This window comes from Chelonoidis abingdonii, chromosome 21 (assembly GCF_003597395.2).
Source record: "Chelonoidis abingdonii isolate Lonesome George chromosome 21, CheloAbing_2.0, whole genome shotgun sequence".
Classification (NCBI taxonomy): Eukaryota; Metazoa; Chordata; order Testudines; family Testudinidae; genus Chelonoidis; species Chelonoidis abingdonii.
The window spans coordinates 12,841,672-12,858,236 of record NC_133789.1 but is presented as its reverse complement, the minus strand read 5'-3'; the positions used below and the strand labels follow the sequence as shown (position 1 = coordinate 12,858,236).

At 51.3% G+C, this 16,565-nt stretch overlaps 1 protein-coding gene across 2 annotated transcripts in view; it reads right to left on the bottom strand.

Moving 5' to 3' along the window:
* Positions 1–16,565, bottom strand: part of WNT3 (Wnt family member 3) — an 80,334-nt gene that overhangs the window by 15,243 nt on the left and 48,526 nt on the right. For both annotated transcript variants that reach the window (XM_032806564.1, XM_032806563.2), the window contains exon 2: positions 8,973–9,214. In XM_032806564.1, the coding sequence (XP_032662455.1) occupies positions 8,973–9,214 (242 nt within the window). The remainder of the gene's footprint in view (positions 1–8,972; positions 9,215–16,565) is intronic.

Genomic DNA, 16,565 nt, shown 5'->3' with positions numbered 1-16,565 from the left:
ACAATGGGGCATGTTCCAGGGAAGGCCTGGCATCATGGCGCTCACGTGGCACATTCCAGGCCTGATGTCAGGATGCTCACGAGGCACGTTCCAGGCCTGGCATCAGGGCGCTCACGTGGCACGTTCCAGGCCTGGTGTCAGGGCGCTCATGTGGCATGTTCGATGCTCCCATGGCATGTTCCAGGGCAGGCCTGGCGTCAGGGCACCCACGTGGCACGTTCCAGGGCAAAACTGCTCAGTTTTTCATCATGTCTGTCACAAGTTAATAGAGATTGTGAGGCAGACCCCTCTTCTCAGAATCACAATTGCTCAATATGCCCGTGGGCATTCTAGCAGTTGTTACGTGGAAAAGTGACACTAACAAAGTGCTGAGTGTATGTTAGTTCATGTTTCAATAAAACGTAGCCAAGGGAAGCAAGGAGGTGGTGGCAGAACTGCATGATTTGCAGAGAACTGGTTGGTCACTGTTGGGAACCTTGGCCCTTGTGGATTGAGCCCTGGATTTTAGATGTTCAGCTCCTAAATTCTAATCCTAACTGAAGCGGATGCCTCCTCCAGCCTTAGGCAAGTCGTGCCACCCACTTGTGCCTCAGTTTCCTTACAGTTAAGGGGCGATGACAGTGACTCACTTTGTGGTGGGGCAGTGAGAACTGATGAGATCATTTGTATAGCACCGTGGAAAGCTTGCTGATCATATAGAACAAAAAAACGCTTTATCAAACCATGTTTTAATCCAAGTGAACAGCGGGGCTTGAACCATAGTGCTGTTGTGGCAAGAGTCAGTCAAAAGATGTCGCTGATCTACCTAGTCTTACTTTTAGTTCTTTTTCTTGGTTTATGAGCAAGTGGTTAGTCTTTAAAGAAATGCTGATGTGTTGTAAGTTTTGCTCTGTGGTTGAACTTTGGGAGAAATTCTGGGAGACAGCAGAGTTTGTTCTCTGCTTTGTGCTCTATATTTGGGGCAATTCTGGGTAAAGAGTAGCTTGGGGGAGAGGGATAGCTCAGTGGTTTGAGCATTGGCCTGCTAAACTCAGGGTTATGAGTTCAATCCTTGAGGGGGCAATTTGGAGATTGGTCCTTCTTTGAACAGGGGGTTGGACTAGACGATCTCCTGAGGTCCCTTGCAACCCTGAGATTGTATGATTCATGGGGACTGAGCATTGATATGCAGTCTGGGATTTCTGGCAGAGGGGGTGTACAGCATGCAGTTTGGGACCATTTCTGTCCCAAGACTGGTGCATATATATAAACGAAGCAATTTACACTGGGAATATTCCCATACTCCATGTCCCTGATTTGTCCACTTTTGGGAAGCCAACCAGCAAGGCCCCAGATTTGTTCTACCTCTCAGCAGAGGGGCATCAGTATTAATAAAAATCACTTTGCTCCTGTGGGTCACAGAAGTCAGAATCTAGCTTATGCTATGGCTCCAGACTGCGCTCCAGCAATTCAGTTCATTGTCTAGTAATCTATCCAGCCCAGGGGGGTATTATCAAAGTGGTCAGCTTTGCTTTACTGCTGTTCCCACTCAGTCAGTGGAATTTTTACCAGTGGCTTCACTGGGACCAGAATTAGGCTAATGCCAATGGTTTTGGGAATTCCATCCCCCAAGTGATGGGATTTTTCCCAAGTCCCTTGGAGGGACTAGTTCAGTCTTTTAACTCTCACTATTTGGCCCTATTCACATCGGGAAGAAAATGGTGCTTGAGTCGCGTCTCCCACTCCACTATCTCCTAACTTGGTTTATCTGCCCTTGAGGATGGGTCAGAGGGTTCTGAAATCGTTTCCCAAGCTAGCCTCAGGGAGGGGTTCTGGCCGGGCATCTCCTTTTTACCATCCTGCACACAGACCAGGTGATGATCCCCTTAGGAACCAGTGTTTTAATCCAGTCCAGAGTTAGGCTAAGCAATGGTTCCTCAGCATTGTTACGTGTACTCTGGGCCCGGCCCTGCATGCAGAACCAGATGGTCCCAGCCTGAAAGACAAAGGATGCAAGGGGGAGAGAGATGCAGCAAGATGAAGTGACCTGCTCACAGTTACCCAGCCAGTCATTTGACAGAGGTCTCACACCCAGTCCAAGGCCTTCTCAGGCACCTCGTTGCCTCTCAGCTTCAGAAAGAGATTTTTTCTGTCCACGAAGGCAGGCGGAAACATGAGTGAGCTGCAGGAGCATCAAACGTGGTGATTCCGCCGTGTAGACAGGCCTTGTGCTGGAGCTGGTCCTAACGTTCTCACCCCAATATAAAAATCAGCCTAAAGGTCACCTACACTGCTCTCCCCACCAGGGCATGGGCCAGGGTTACAGAACTGTGCACCATGGTTAAATGTTGTGGTGTAGGTGGGACCTAACCTGGTTTGGGGAACTGGGTCCACCTGTGTGTGTACAGCCCCTAGCATAAGTCTGCTTGAGGCCTCACTGAGCCTTTGAGTGCTAGAGTAAAAATGCAAGTAATACATGAACTCCAGTGGGACCCATAGATGCCACCATAACATAAATCATTAATAACGGCACCTACTGAGTGGGTCATTGTGTCTTGCAGACAGGGCCCTTCGCATGGGACAGAAACATGGGCCTATGGAGTGGAACCAGGCTGCCTTGGTTCGAGTGATCATGAGCTAATTCAGTTAAAACTAAATGGAAGGATAAACACAAATAGGTCTGCAGCCAGGGGACTGGATTTCCAAACGGCAACCATTCAAAAATTCAGGAAATTAGTTAGGGAAGTGGACTGGACTGGACTGAAGAACTCAAGGATTTGAATGTGGAGGAGGCTTGGAATTAAAGTCAAAGTGGCATAAGCTGTCTGAAGCCTGCATCCCACGCAACGGGGAAAACCATGTAGAGAAGGATTGAGCCCAAACTGAACAAGCAACAGCGCAAGTATTTCCAACAGGTGCTGAAGAGAAAGCAGAAAGCCTACAAGGAATGGACAATGATATGGATCAGCAAGGAAAGCTTTCTTGGAGGTCAGAAAATGCAGGGGAAAGTGAGAACTGCCAAAAGTCAAGCAGAGTTGGACCTTGCAAAGGAAATTAAAACCAACAGTAAAAGGTTCTTTAGCTGTATACATAAAAAGAAAGAAGTGGGACAGCTAAACACTGAGAATGGGGTGGAGATTAAAGATAATCTAGGCCTGGCCCAACACCTCAACAAATACTTTACTGTGTTTATAATAAGGGGAATGAGTAGCCGAGGATTAGTAGGCAGGTGGCTAATGGAAATGAGGACATGGCAGTAGAAATGACCCCATCCGAGGTAGGAGTCAAACTCGAACATCTTCATGGGGAAAAATCAGGGGGCCCAAATAATCTCCATCCAAGAATATTAAAGGAACTGGCTCATGAAGTTGCTGGCCCAATAGCAAGGATTTTTAATGAATGTGTAAATTTGGGAGTCACGTATCAGAGGGGTAGCTGTGTTAGACTGTAGCCACAGACTTGGGAGTTGTATCCTATGACTGGAGAATTGCTAATATAGAACCTGTTTTTAAGAAAGGGAAAAAGGTGATCGGGGAAACTACAAGCCCATTAGTTTGATCTCAATTGTATGCAAGGTCTTGGAACAAATTTTGAAAGCAGAAGTAGTTAAGGACATAGAGATAAATGGGAATTGGGATAAAATTCAGCCCGGATTTATAAAAGGTAGCTTGTGCCAGACCAACCTGAGCTCCTTCTTTGAGAAGATAACTGATTTTTTTTAGACAAAGGGAATGTCTAAAGGTCTACTCTACCTGGATTTCAGTAATGCAGGTAGATTAGATCTATTCCACATGGGAAATGATTAGTTAAATTGGAGAAGATGGGGATTACTATGCGAATTGAGAGGTGGATGAGGAGCTGGTTAAAAGAGAGAGGCCAGCGGGTCGTACTGACAGGTGAGCTGTCATGTGTGAGGGCTGTTACTAGTGGAGTTCCTCAGGGACTGTTCTTTGGACCAACCTTATTTACCATTTTCATTAATGACCTTTGCACAAAAAGTGGGAATGTGCTGATAAAATTTGCAGATGACACAAAATTGGGAGGTGGTGTCAATACAGAGGGGGACTGGAATATCATCCCAAAAAATCTGGATGACATTGAAAACTGGAGTTTATAGAAATGGGATGATATTTAATTGTGCAAAGTCATGCACTTAGGGACTAACAACAAGAATTTTTGCTATAAACTGGGAACATATCAGTTGAAAGTGACCGAGAAAGAGAAAGATCTGGATATATTGGTTGATCGCAGGATGACTGTGATGTGGCCATGAAAAGGTTAATGCAATCCTAGGATGTACCAGGTGAGGTATTTCCAGTAGCAGTAGGAAAGAGTTATTTCTATTGTACAAGCCATTGGTGAGACCTCATTTGCAATACTGTGTGCAGGTCTGGTCTCCCATGTTGGAGAAAGATGAATTCAGACTGGAACAAGTGCAGAGAAGGGCTACTAGATGATCCAAAGAATTGAAAACACACCCTAGGAGAGGAGACTCAAGGAGTTTGGCTTGTTTAGCCTAACCAAACAAAGGCCGAGGGCAGATCTGATCACTCTATAAATACATCAGAGGGATAAATGCCAGGGAGGGAGAGGAGTTATTAAAGTTAAGTGCCAGTATTGGCACAAGAACAAAGGGCTATAAACTGCCCATTAACAAGCTTAGGCTTGAAACTAGGCGAAGTTTCTACCCATCAGAGGAGTGAAGTTCTGGAGCAGCCTCCCAAGGGGAGCAGTGGGGGCAAAAAACTGGTTTCAAGACTGACCCTGATACATTTATGGAGGGGATGGTCTGATGAGGTTGTCTACGTGGCATATGGCCTGTCTGCAACTTCTCATAGTAAATATCTCCAACTGCCGGTGATGAGACACTAGCTGGGGTGGGATCTGAGTTACTACAGATAATTCTTTCCCAGGTATCTGTCTGGTGGGTCTTGCCTGCATGCTCAGGGTTTAGCTGATCACCATATTGGTTGGGGTCAGGAGGGAATTTCAGCTTGGCAGAGACCCTGGGCGTTTTTATTTTGTTTTTTGTTTTGCCTTCCTGTGCACAGGTCACTTGCAGGTTTAAACTAGTATAAATGGTGGATTCTCTGTAACTTTAAGTTATGGTTTGAGGACTTCAGTAACTCAGCCAGAGGTTAGAGTCTTCCACAGGGGTGGGTGGGTGGGTGAGGTTCTGTGGCCTGTGACATGCAGGAGGTTGGACTGGATGATCACAATGGTCCCATCTGGCCTTACAGTCTATGTAACCAAGTCCGGAACACCGGGTTTGCACCTGGATCCTCTGACTCATTTAACCAGTCTCAATGGGACCTAAAATGATTCCTTGATATTTTTTCTTGCATGTGTGGCTAGGAAGGAGACATGGGAGAACTCAGCTGGGTTACTTTTTATTTCAGTGTAGACATGACCTTACGGTGACCAGCTAAAGGGGAATCTGCCTTGTGCCTTCTCAGGGAGACTGATATCTGAGACATTTTGCTCAGAGAGAGAGAGAGAGAAGGGTTTGCTCCCCCCACCCCAGTCAGCTCTTGTCTAACCGCATTTGCTAAATACAATCCTGCCAGTCACGCTAGGAAAGCCTGAATGATGACTCTCCACCACCCCTGCAACCCGCACCTCTATGGATGACCAGAGCATCAGTAGGTAGCTGAGTGAGGGGGCAGGAATTGGTATTCTGATGATTTGTAACTGTAATTCACCAGCTGAGGAAAGAAACTGGCCAGTCTGGAATGGGATTCAGGGCACAGGGTCATTTTCTGCCCCTGCTACATCCTTCCTGCATGACCCTGGGTGAGTCACTTAGTACTTGCTCCAAAGCCGACAGGTGGCTCTGCTGCACATGGAGATAATAGTACCGAACCCTGTCCCAGGCGCGCTGAGAGGGGCTCAGCGTACCGTGATGAGGCCATGTCAGTTCTGAGAGGGAAACCCTGGGGAGAAAAACTCCTTGGGGTTAAAGATTCCACATGCTTGCCCCTGGGCTGAAGGGTCGAGAGAGCTTCCACTGTGCACGTGAATTATCCCAGGAGACCTCCCACTAGAACAAGGAAGAGTAAGCCTGGCATTCCTGCTATTCCGAAGGGAAAAAGCAAGCTGGAAAGTGTCATCTATACTTAAAGGCTGTCTCTGGCCATCCCCCAGGGGAAGAAGTGGAGAGCCCAAACCCAACAGATGGCAAGTATCAGAGGGGTGGCCGTGTTAGTCTGATCTGTAAAAGCAGCAGAGAGTCCTGTGGCACCTTATAGACTAACAGACGTATTGGAGCATGAGCTTTCATGGGTGAATGTCCACTTTGTCGGATACATGCAGCCAACGAAGTGGGTACTCACCCACGAAAGCTCATGCTCCAATACAGGACTAATCGAGGATGTTTACTTTTCAGGTTATGTTTAACCAGTGCAACATCCCCAGCTAGAACAAGCTCCTGCCAAAGAAGTAACTGCTTTAAGCTTGGGAGTGTCAGAGCCATGCACGGTTCTTGTCTGTGGCAGGGGAATGCACATTAAGCCACGGTCAGAACATGCTTTCTCTATACACAGGCAAGAACAAGCCATGCTCGACCACAGCCATGTTTACTCCTGGTTGTTTTCGTCCTGCAGCCGCACAGCCAGCTTGGCAGAAGCCCTGTTCAACCCCAGCAGGCCAATGCGGGGGTGAGAAGAGGCTCCCAGGCGGGGAAGGCCTGGCGCTATGAATGAATCACTTGAAAATCTCCACTGGGTCTGCACAAGGCGTTGGGGAGAAATTTCCCAGCAGTGAAATGAGCAAGCGAAGTTCCCAGAACCAGGGAGGGGCCAGGAGGGAGGATTAGCGAGCGCTTGACAGTGCAGCACTGCGACTATCTCCCAGCCGGGCCCGTTACCTGCTGGGCCACTCAATTTGCCATTGTTCCCTTGGTGTCACACTGTATTACCAGCATAATGCGGAATGTTTCCGCCGCCCAATGGCCCCCCAGCACAGAGCGCTGGCATTCCCAGACCCCGCGTAGCAACGGGCCAGTGTCCCCGGCCTGCTGGCCCCGGCCAATCCTGCCAGCCCGGCTGGGAAAGCCCTAGTGATGGCTCCCCCCAGCCCCCACCCCCGGAGCAGAATGGCTAAAGGGCGTGTGAATGGTGCAGCACTTTGAAACCACGGTAGTGCTGGGCCGTATCACTCACCCTGCTCACAGTAGGGGAGGCAGCTTAGCTCTTTCTCATCCGTCTAAGCTTATTTTGCTCTCTCCCTCTCTCTTTTCTCTCCCCCTCCTCTTAAGTCTCTGGAGTTGATATTGAGATGGCCCCAGGCCCCCTGATCCCATCCTATACACGCCTGTTTAGATGCAAATGACTGCAAGTGGCATGGCTGAGAAAAGCCACGAGGTGAGGTTATCGTGATGCTGTTGGCCTGTCATGGGCTCTGTGCTCCCTCTCACTCAGCCAGAAGCACCAGGATGCCCTGACTCCAGCCCCCTTCCACTGCATCTGGTCCCCTTTCTGCTCTTCGCAGCCTGGCAGTACCTGTCGTTGCTAGCACAGGATCTAGGGCTGCCTGGGGCAAGTGGCACCCTTGGTCCAGGGGAATCACTGAGTGGGCAGGGAGCAAATCCAGCCCCTGGCAAGGGTGGGTGGGATTTTCCCCACAGGGCAGCAGAGGGTGCTGGGGACCAGGTTGGGGTGCTGAGTCTGACCCACAGTGTCAAACTCTGAATGCCCTCCAGCTCCGGTTTCAGCTAAATCCTTTGACCTTCCCTGGCACAGGCATCATACTCCCTCATCAACATTACTGAAGCCTCCCAGCCTCTCTGAGGTCAGGAAACATTAACCGTCCCCATTTCACAGATGGGGAAACTGAGGCACCGAAGGGGAAATGACTTCTTCAAAGGATGTGCAACAAATCAGTAGCAGAGCTGGGAATGGGTTGCAGGAGCTCTGACTCCTTAGTCCTCTGTTTCAGTGCCCAGAGCTGTTGCCTTCTAAGAAGCAACCGGATGAGGGGTTCTAGTCTTTGTTGGTAGGGAGGTGCCTCATAGCCCTGATATTAACAGAGGCCTGAAGGGGGCCCAGCTCAGCCCAGAGGGAGTCTTAGAACAGAGAGGGGAGATGAAAAAAGCAGCTCCCATGAAGGGGTCCTGCAGACCTTGGGGCCTGTGGGCTCTGGCGGGTGGTCCCAGGCAGCCCCTGTGTGCGGCTGGGTGGCTCTGCCCTGGAGGACAGCATCGGGAGTCCAAGCCAGAGGGACTGAGGATCTACACCGCTGAGCAAAATAAGATAGCAGCTGTAGGACCGCCCCCCACATGGGTCTGGCCAGGCTGCAGCTTCCCCTTGCTGCCACTCCAGCCCACAGGCCAGGTCTTCAGGCCTGGGGGAGGACACGGGGCATCAGCTTTCCTCTCTCCAAGCTGCTTTCACAGAGTGCTGCTGCCAAAGCCTCTGACCAAGCCCAGCCGAGCCTCCCGGTGTCCTGTGGTGCCTGGGGCTGGAGGGCTGGGGTGACCCTGGAGCCGTGGGCCTGCGTCGTGTTCACCGACTCCCTTGGCAAGGCCAAGGACACCCTGCCCCAAAGACTCACACGGGGCGGGGGCCGGGGGGTAGGGGGATTTCTGCTTCTAGTTGCAATCTGCCACCAAGGCAAACTCCCTAGCAGTGGGGACCTGTCTGCTGAGAGCTGCTGTCATGAGCTGATCTTCCCTCTCCACAGCCCAGCCGGGACATTCAGCAGGGCCTGGGCAGCAGTGCCAGATCCCTGGTGTCTGCCACTGAAGACGAGCTTTGCAGGGGCTGGGTGACCTTGGGCACGTCCTGTCCCGTCTCTGTGCCTCTGTCTCCCTTCCCACCTTCGTGAGTTCCTTGGGCAGGGCCTATCTCTCACTGGGTCTGTTCCGCACCCGGCACGATGGTCCCTGATCTCAGCTTGTGCCTCAGCATGGTCCTGGAATGCAACTAAATGGAAGAATCCCCCCCAGCCCAACCCGGCAGCCTTTGCCTGGTGCGGCAGCCGCGTGGCTGCCTTACCTTTGTCGAGGACGGGCCCGAAGATGGCCAGGCTGTCATCAATGGTGGTGCAGTTCCAGCGCCGGCCCCGGAACTGGTGCTGACATTCCTGGATCCCCAGCTTCACCCCCTCGGCCACGCTGGGCATGATTTCAAGATAGTTCCGGCAGAAGCGGAGCTGCTTGGGCACCAGCCCGGGGATGGAGCCACACAGGATGGGCTGGGACCCCAGCGAGGTGTATTGCTGGCCCAACGCGAGGGACCTAGGGGGGGAAACAGAGACCATGTAAGGGCACTTGAGAATTGGTGCCACCACGGGGAGAAAGCCGGCTGGATTCCCCCTCCCCTGACCCCAACAGAGCCTCACCAACCTTCTATTAAATTCACTGTACGTTTTAGAGAGGTGGCAAATGTCCAGCCAGGGTTACCAGGGCAAACAGGGCAGGTGTCCTGGGTAATGGCCCTGCTCTGAGAAGCGCTGGGGGGCCGCCCAGGCTGACATAGGCTGAGTGCAATGAGTGGCCACGACGGCAGAGAAAGGTGAAGTTACTCGCATGCTGTCACAAGGGTTAGCGGGAGCAGCATGGCTCAGTGGCCAGGGGACTGGCCGAGCTCTCTCCTCTCCGGTTCTGCTATTGCTTTGCCGTGTGACCTGGGCTGAGGCCGACCCCCTCCCCCCTGCCATGTCTCATGAGGCACCCAGTGCAAGTAGGTTATGAGCTTGGCTGGTGGGGTTGAGGTGCTGCTATGATGCAAGGAGAACAGATCAGTGCCAGAACTGGGACAGGCCCAGGAGCCCTCACTCCATGTGCTAACAGCCTGGCCCCTTGATTTGATTCAGTCAGCTACCCAGTGAACTGTCTGTTCACACCAACAGAGCTGGACCTCCAGGAGAACTCCCAGTAGAGCAGCTCCCACCTGCCATCGGTTCTGTTTGTTGGGGCTCTGGGGCTGGGGGATCAGCACTGCCCTTGTTCCCTTTAGGGTTGGGGGGTGGGTCGAGAGGAACCCCTTAGGGAAAGGTGCAGCATGAAGCAGGCACCTCCAGCTGGAATCACTTTATGGGTGGGAGTAGGGCGGGAGGGCAACTGTCATCCCAATGTGCACACAGCATCCACCCCTGGCAGGAGGGCAGCAGCTGACCCTACTAAGGATCAAATGTGTGACAATCAGTGGGTGCTGGAATTGAAGGGCTGCAGGTCTAAGGAAGGGACTAGAGAGGAGAACAACTGGGGCCAGTGGGTTGAATTTTTGTGATGCAGATGGATGAGACAGGGTCTTTCCGAGCATGCTTCTAGCTGGGCATTGGCCATGGAAAAGGAGCCTGACTGACACTGCTGGAACCTCCCAGACACTGGGGAAGGCCAGTGCTCTCCTGCCAGCCAGAGCCAGATGTGGAGCCCTTGCGCTTCCTAGAATGCCCAGCTCCTGCCCCGCAGCTGCCTGCCTGTTGCAGACCTGGCTCACGGGGGTGGGCTGTTGCAGGGCGTGGCAGAGCCGTGAGCGTCTGTGTTCGGGGCCCAGGCAGAGCTCACAGCACAAGGCTGTTGCTGCAGCAGGTAGCACCTTTTGACAAGTGCTCTGCTCCGGGGACTTGGTACCAACAGGGCTGTGCCTTGAACGCAGGCACCAGAGACTAGGGCTGACAGTCATGCAGGGCAGAGCCCCAAAGTCTACGGCTGATGCTACAGCCTTGGGCAGAGTGTGAGGCCAGAAACGTGTCGCACACCCCGTTCTTACATGCACAGTGCCCAGATAACGCCCACTCCCTGGAAGGACTAGCCACCCCGTCCTGGGCGTTAACTGCACCCTTGGATTCCACAAGCAGATGTGGCTGAGCCCTGCAGGGGGGGAGAGCAAGGAGCCAGTTTAATGCTCCATATTCACTCAGCAGCCAGAGAGTCTCTTTTTACCGCTGCTCATGTTCTAAGCCCTCACCTGCCAAAGAGAGACCAGGGAGCTGTTGCAGCTGGAGCTGCTGCGCCTATGGCATGCCACCCCCCTGGACACCTGCCTCCCCAAGCATTTTACAAGCCCCGAGTCTAACAGCTGGGTGCAAATCCAGGGTCCGGGTCAGGCTGACCTGCTGACTGGTGCCCCTGTTTCTCCCCACTGGGGTTGGGATGCCCCAGGTATTGCTGGCAGCTCTCTCCTCCTGACTCCACCCCACAGCCCAGTGGCTGGAAATCATCCCTGCTCCAGGCAGCCCCGAGCCCCTTGGTGTCAGGTGCACTGGGTCAGAAAGTGTCGCTGTGAGCGGGACAAGCTGAACTGCTGGTGCAGGATGAGTGAGATGCCAATCTGCTGCATGCACACAATGTCCCTGCACAATGACCCACTTCCTTGGGTGACCACCAGGCCTGGTCCCCACTGCCCCTAGAGAAGATGTTGCAATGTCTATCAATTAGAAGATGCAATAACATAGTACTTGTTACGCATGCAGCAGAGGTTCCAGTGTGGAACTCATAACATGCAGCTCCAAACAGAAGGCCGAAGAAAAAGAGGGTTGACTGATTTAGTGTGGCTCACAAGAGTTGGTGGTGGTAGGAAAAGCTCAGCTGTCATTAAAAAAGCCATATGTCTCTGTGGGATGTGCTGCAGCAGTCAGAGCTGGAACTTAACCCAGCTATTGACACCCACTGCAGCAGTGAGCAAGAGAAGGAACAGCTATGGAAATGGAAAGCGGTAGCAAAAGAGGAGGATATTCACCGCACACAAAATAAAGGCAAACACACCAGTGGGCTGCAAGAACGGGCAAGCAATGCCTGTATTACAGGGACTACAAAAACAGGAAAAAGGCAAAGTCCAGTCCATGATGCCCCAGGAGCTTATTGCAAGAAGCTAAATCGTTCTGTAAAGAGCACTGGAAACAGCCCTGTACTGTACACTGGGTGGGGAGTGGCACAGATTGTCTGAGGCACCACGCGCTGTGCTGGGGCTGTGAGGAGGAAAGGAAAAAAGTGGTTTTCACAACTCAATCATCTAGCATCACCCAGGCCCCAGCGAAGACAGAGGCTCTGCCTGCACCAGAACAAGCTGCACCAATCGCTGCAAAATTGTACCAGATAAATTCCCCAAACTGCTGAAGCAACTCCCAGCTAAAATTCAACAGTGGCCAATGAGTGCCTAGGGCACGCTGACATGTCCATGCAAGGGCAAGCACCACAAACTAGACTTTGAAATAATTGCCACACCTTGTGCCTCTGTTCTCAGCGGATTGAGAGGAAGGCAGGCTGTTCCAGGTGGCAGATGATGCAGTGCTATACAATGCAATAGCCAGCCCCACTCATAGCCAAAGGGGCAAATACTCAAAATGTCCTTCCTGGAGAACATCGCTGGAAATCAACCTGGAGGTGACATCACCACTACAAGTACCGTGCAGAGTACTTGGAAGGACAAATCACTTCCCCACTCCTGCCCACTACCCCCCTGTATATCCATCTGAGTCTGGCATTAGCCATGTTCTCGCACTGGGAGCTCATGTTCAATTATTTGTGAACCCTCTGCCTCCAGAGTCCCTGTGTTCTGGGATACAGGCCCCCAGGCTGTAGGGTTGACCTGCATTGCTTCTGCTGGATTATAACTTGGCATTTGGCTGTATTAAAATGCATTTTGTTTAAATGAGCCCAGCAAACCAAGCAATTGAGATAGGTCTGGGTGACTGCCCTGTTCTCACCCTTATTTACCACTCGCTCGGCCAATCTTCGCATTATTCACAATATTTACCAGCCGTGATTTCTTTATATTTACTTCCAGGTGATTGGTAAAAATGTTGAATAGTGTTAGGCCCATTTGATGATGATTCCTCATGGACAACTACCTTTTGAGTGCCGTCAATTAGCCAGTTCCTAAGCCACTTGGCATGTATTTTATTGATACTGTGTAGTGCTAGTTTTTAATCAAAATCCAATGCCTCACAAGAGTCTAATTATATTACAGTGCCTCAGTTACCTTTATCACTCAAACCTGCAATCTCATCCGAGAATGTTTGCCAAGACCGATTTTCCATAACACCATGCAATTGTGGGGCAAGAACTTTGAAATGAGTTCACTTTGCCGCAATCCTCATGCCTTGTTAAAGGCAATGCCAAAGAACGGGCTGCCTCTAGAGCTAATTGGGTACAATTCTCTGGCCTGGGTTATGCAGGAGCTCACACAAGAAGATCCTAATGGTCCCTTCTGGACTTGGAATCTAGCAGCACAGAAATCTCCTGAGCCAAAGAGCAACGCAAGGAACTCAGACTAAAACCACCTAAAGCAGACACAGGAGCAAGTTGACTCAAAAGACTATTAAATGAAATTTAATTAATGAACTTAAAAGACTATTAAATGAAATTAGTCAGTTTCCATTATAGGAAGGGAGTTGTTACAAGAGTTCCATAATGGACGTGTTTGCACACATGTGAATGAGTAACAAAAAGAGCACCATATTCAGGGATATAGGAATAAATATAGCATTGTCTGTTAGGCGATTCATTCAGGTTCTCATATATATGGCTAATGGCTTCTGGTGGGCAGCACTTCTTGTGCCTTGGCTTCCACCCCCGCATCTGGGCCTATTTCCTGTGTGTTCTGCTGTCCTGGGAAGAGGCAGTGTCTCGCCGTGAGCTGAAAGCAGACCCATGGGATTTTAGGGTTTTTCCAGTGTAGGCTTGTGGATAGGGTATTGGATTGGTATTCAGTGGACCTGAGTGTTAGTCCCTGTTTGGCCATGGATCTGCTGTGTTGCCTGGGGCACACCCATTTCCTCACTGGGCCTGCTTTCATCTCCCCATCTGTCAGGCTGCGAGATCTTTGGGGCAGGCGCTGTGTGTTTTGTACAATCCCTGATGCAGGGCCTGACTCTGCTGGAGCCTGTTGGTGAAAGACAAGGTATCTAAATGTAAGAGCAATGCAGAAACCCATGTGTGAGGAGCCTCACAAGTTCAGCCCCTGCGCTTTCCAGGTCAGGATGAAAACGGCGTTGAGCTGAGAGGACTAAAGTGGTTGCAGAGCAGGTGACATTGGGAAGGAGCAGTGGGATCTGTCCGGGAGGGTGTCTGGCAGAACAAAGCTCATGAGCCGGAATTATTTTTGCTATTTCAGAATTACACACTTCCTAAAATTAGGATCAGATTTACAGAAGGACACAAGCAGAAATGAATGTGCCCAATTTACAGACATATTCATCTTGATTTGCTGATGTGTGACAGGTGTGTGCATATGTAACTCCAGGTTTATGTGCCTCAAGAGTTGCACACCTGTACCAGGGCACACACAGTTGTTTAAATCTGGCCCATGCTATTTTAGTGGAAGGAATGTGAAGTGGAAGGAATGCTTTCTCCTTCAATGCACCTCAACGTGTCTCACTCCTGAACTGCTGCACCCCGATATTTCTGTCCTGGGACTCATCAGAGCAGAGATCCTCCACTGTCCTCAAGCCCATTGTATGGGAAATCTAGGGCTAGATCCACAAAGGGACATCGCTGGGCTAGAGCCATTCTTGTGCTCACTCACTCTGGCCCAATGTTTCTTTCGTTGTTTACCCTTGGGGACCCCACGCCTATGTGTCTTTGGGAATCTAGCATTCATCTAGAGCAGCCTGCATGGGGGGGCGGGGGTGCCTCGCAAGCTCTCCTGTTGAAGCTGTTCCACTTTATATAAAGGTTCGTTGGTCTTTGATCCCCGCCCCTCCAAGCCACAGAGTCCTTCTCAGCCCCTCTTTGGGTACTTAACATAGCCCAGGACGGGGGCGCTCACCTGGACTGGCATCTGGGTCTGGTGCCTGCCGAGGCACGTCCACACAGCTGCCTGGGCTCCAGCCCTTACCCCAAAGCCAGCCATTCCGGCATCCTGCACTCTCACCCCATGTTGTGTGTGGTCGGCTGTCACAGCCTCGAAATGGCACAGCCAGCTCTCATGGCTGGCTGGGGGAATCGCTTTCACCTTGGAGTGTCTGTGTGGGGGAAGATGGGCATGCGAGGTGTGGGTGAGAGATGAGGGCTTTGGTTGCATGGAGGATGGCTTGGGAAATATGTGTGCATAGGGGGAGGGACAGTGAGTTCATGGGCAGGTAAGGGATGGTGGCCCAGACCAGAGGAAATCCTCAAAATCCCTTTGGAAGAGCTGACGCTCTCAGGTGAGCCAGCAACTCCCTTTGGGCTGATCCTAGCGAGCTAGTCACAGGGGCAGGAAGTCAGTCCCAGTGCTGGCTTGGGGTGACAAGGCAGGTGCCCTGCGCCGACAGGATATTCCATATCCACTTGGGGCCAAGTTTCCAAAACCTCACAGGAAATCATCACTCCCAGACTCTCCCATCACCGCAGGAACCATTCTCCACCTGGGCAGAGGTGTTGGGGGGTCCCACCTACAGCTGTTGTGGTGTCCCCCTCAGTGCCCTTGCCAGGGAGTTTCAGGGCTACAGCACAAATCCACAGGCACCATCTGGCCTGCGCCTTGAGCAGAGTGGGGAAGAGAAGTCATTGCATTGGCCTCACAGCACTGGTTTCACTGCCTGGAGTCCTTCCCAAGACCTCACCCTATAAAGCAAGCCAGGTGAAGCTACAGCACCCCAGCTTCCAGTGTGGTAATGTCCTGTGTGGACACGGCTCCAGAAAGTGAATGTCCTGCAGTGCACCATGGGATGGCATGCCCAGCATTGACATGGGATGGCAGTGCACTGCAAGATGGGGAAGTGGTGAGTCTGGCTTGCCATGTAAACAAGCCCTTAGATTGGATAGGCCCCTTGTGAGAGAAGCCTGGTTTGTGAAGTCAGGAACTGGAGAGAAAGTCAGACCCCGACCATGAGATGGGAGTATGATAATGCTCTGAACACAGAGCCTCTTCGTGCACAGCCAGGTGGTCGGTGTGCATGACGTGGGTCTTTGGTGGGTCTGGTTTAATTAATTTAGCGCATGTCTGGGAAGATAAATACCACTCGGGGAGAGATGGTTCCTCTTGTGGCAGGCTTGGCCTTCCCTGGATCTCAGCGTACTGCACAAGAGCACTGCCGGCCCTGGGATGTCCATCTGGCACTTGACTAGAGCCAAAGTGTCTCCAGCAAACCCTTGATTTAAAACAATGGCTTTTCAACAAAAAGTTTGGAAGTTTTTTTAATTTTCCATTTTTTGGATGAAAGAAACAAAAAGTGGATTTTCTGCCATGAAACTTGCTATATCCTTGGGGGCAAATGGCCACAAAACATTTTGAAAAGAAATGGAAGATTTTTGTTTCATTCCAGAAGGGTTGCTGATCATTCATACAGGTTTCTGAACAGCTCTAGACCTGGCTCCAGAATGAAGTGAGGGAACCAGCTGGGTGAGAGCGAGGGCCAGGGCCTGTCATGGCAGCATCTGCAGGACGTCTGTAACCCCAGACTGTTCAGCTCCGAGCAGATTAACTTCCCTGCCCCGTTCCACTCCAGCGGGACTTGGGGTGGTCTCTAGGCCAGCCAGTGCAGGAGGCGGTGGATGCCAGCTCTGCACAATAGCAGCACCTTGTCCCTTGGGGCTGTCCTGCATTCCTCACATTGTTGTTTTTACTCTCCTCCTCTGAAGAAGCTCTTTATCTAAAGGGCAAATGCAGCCATGTTACATGCCTCTTTAACCCTGCTGTGCTGTTTCCCCTACTGCCTCC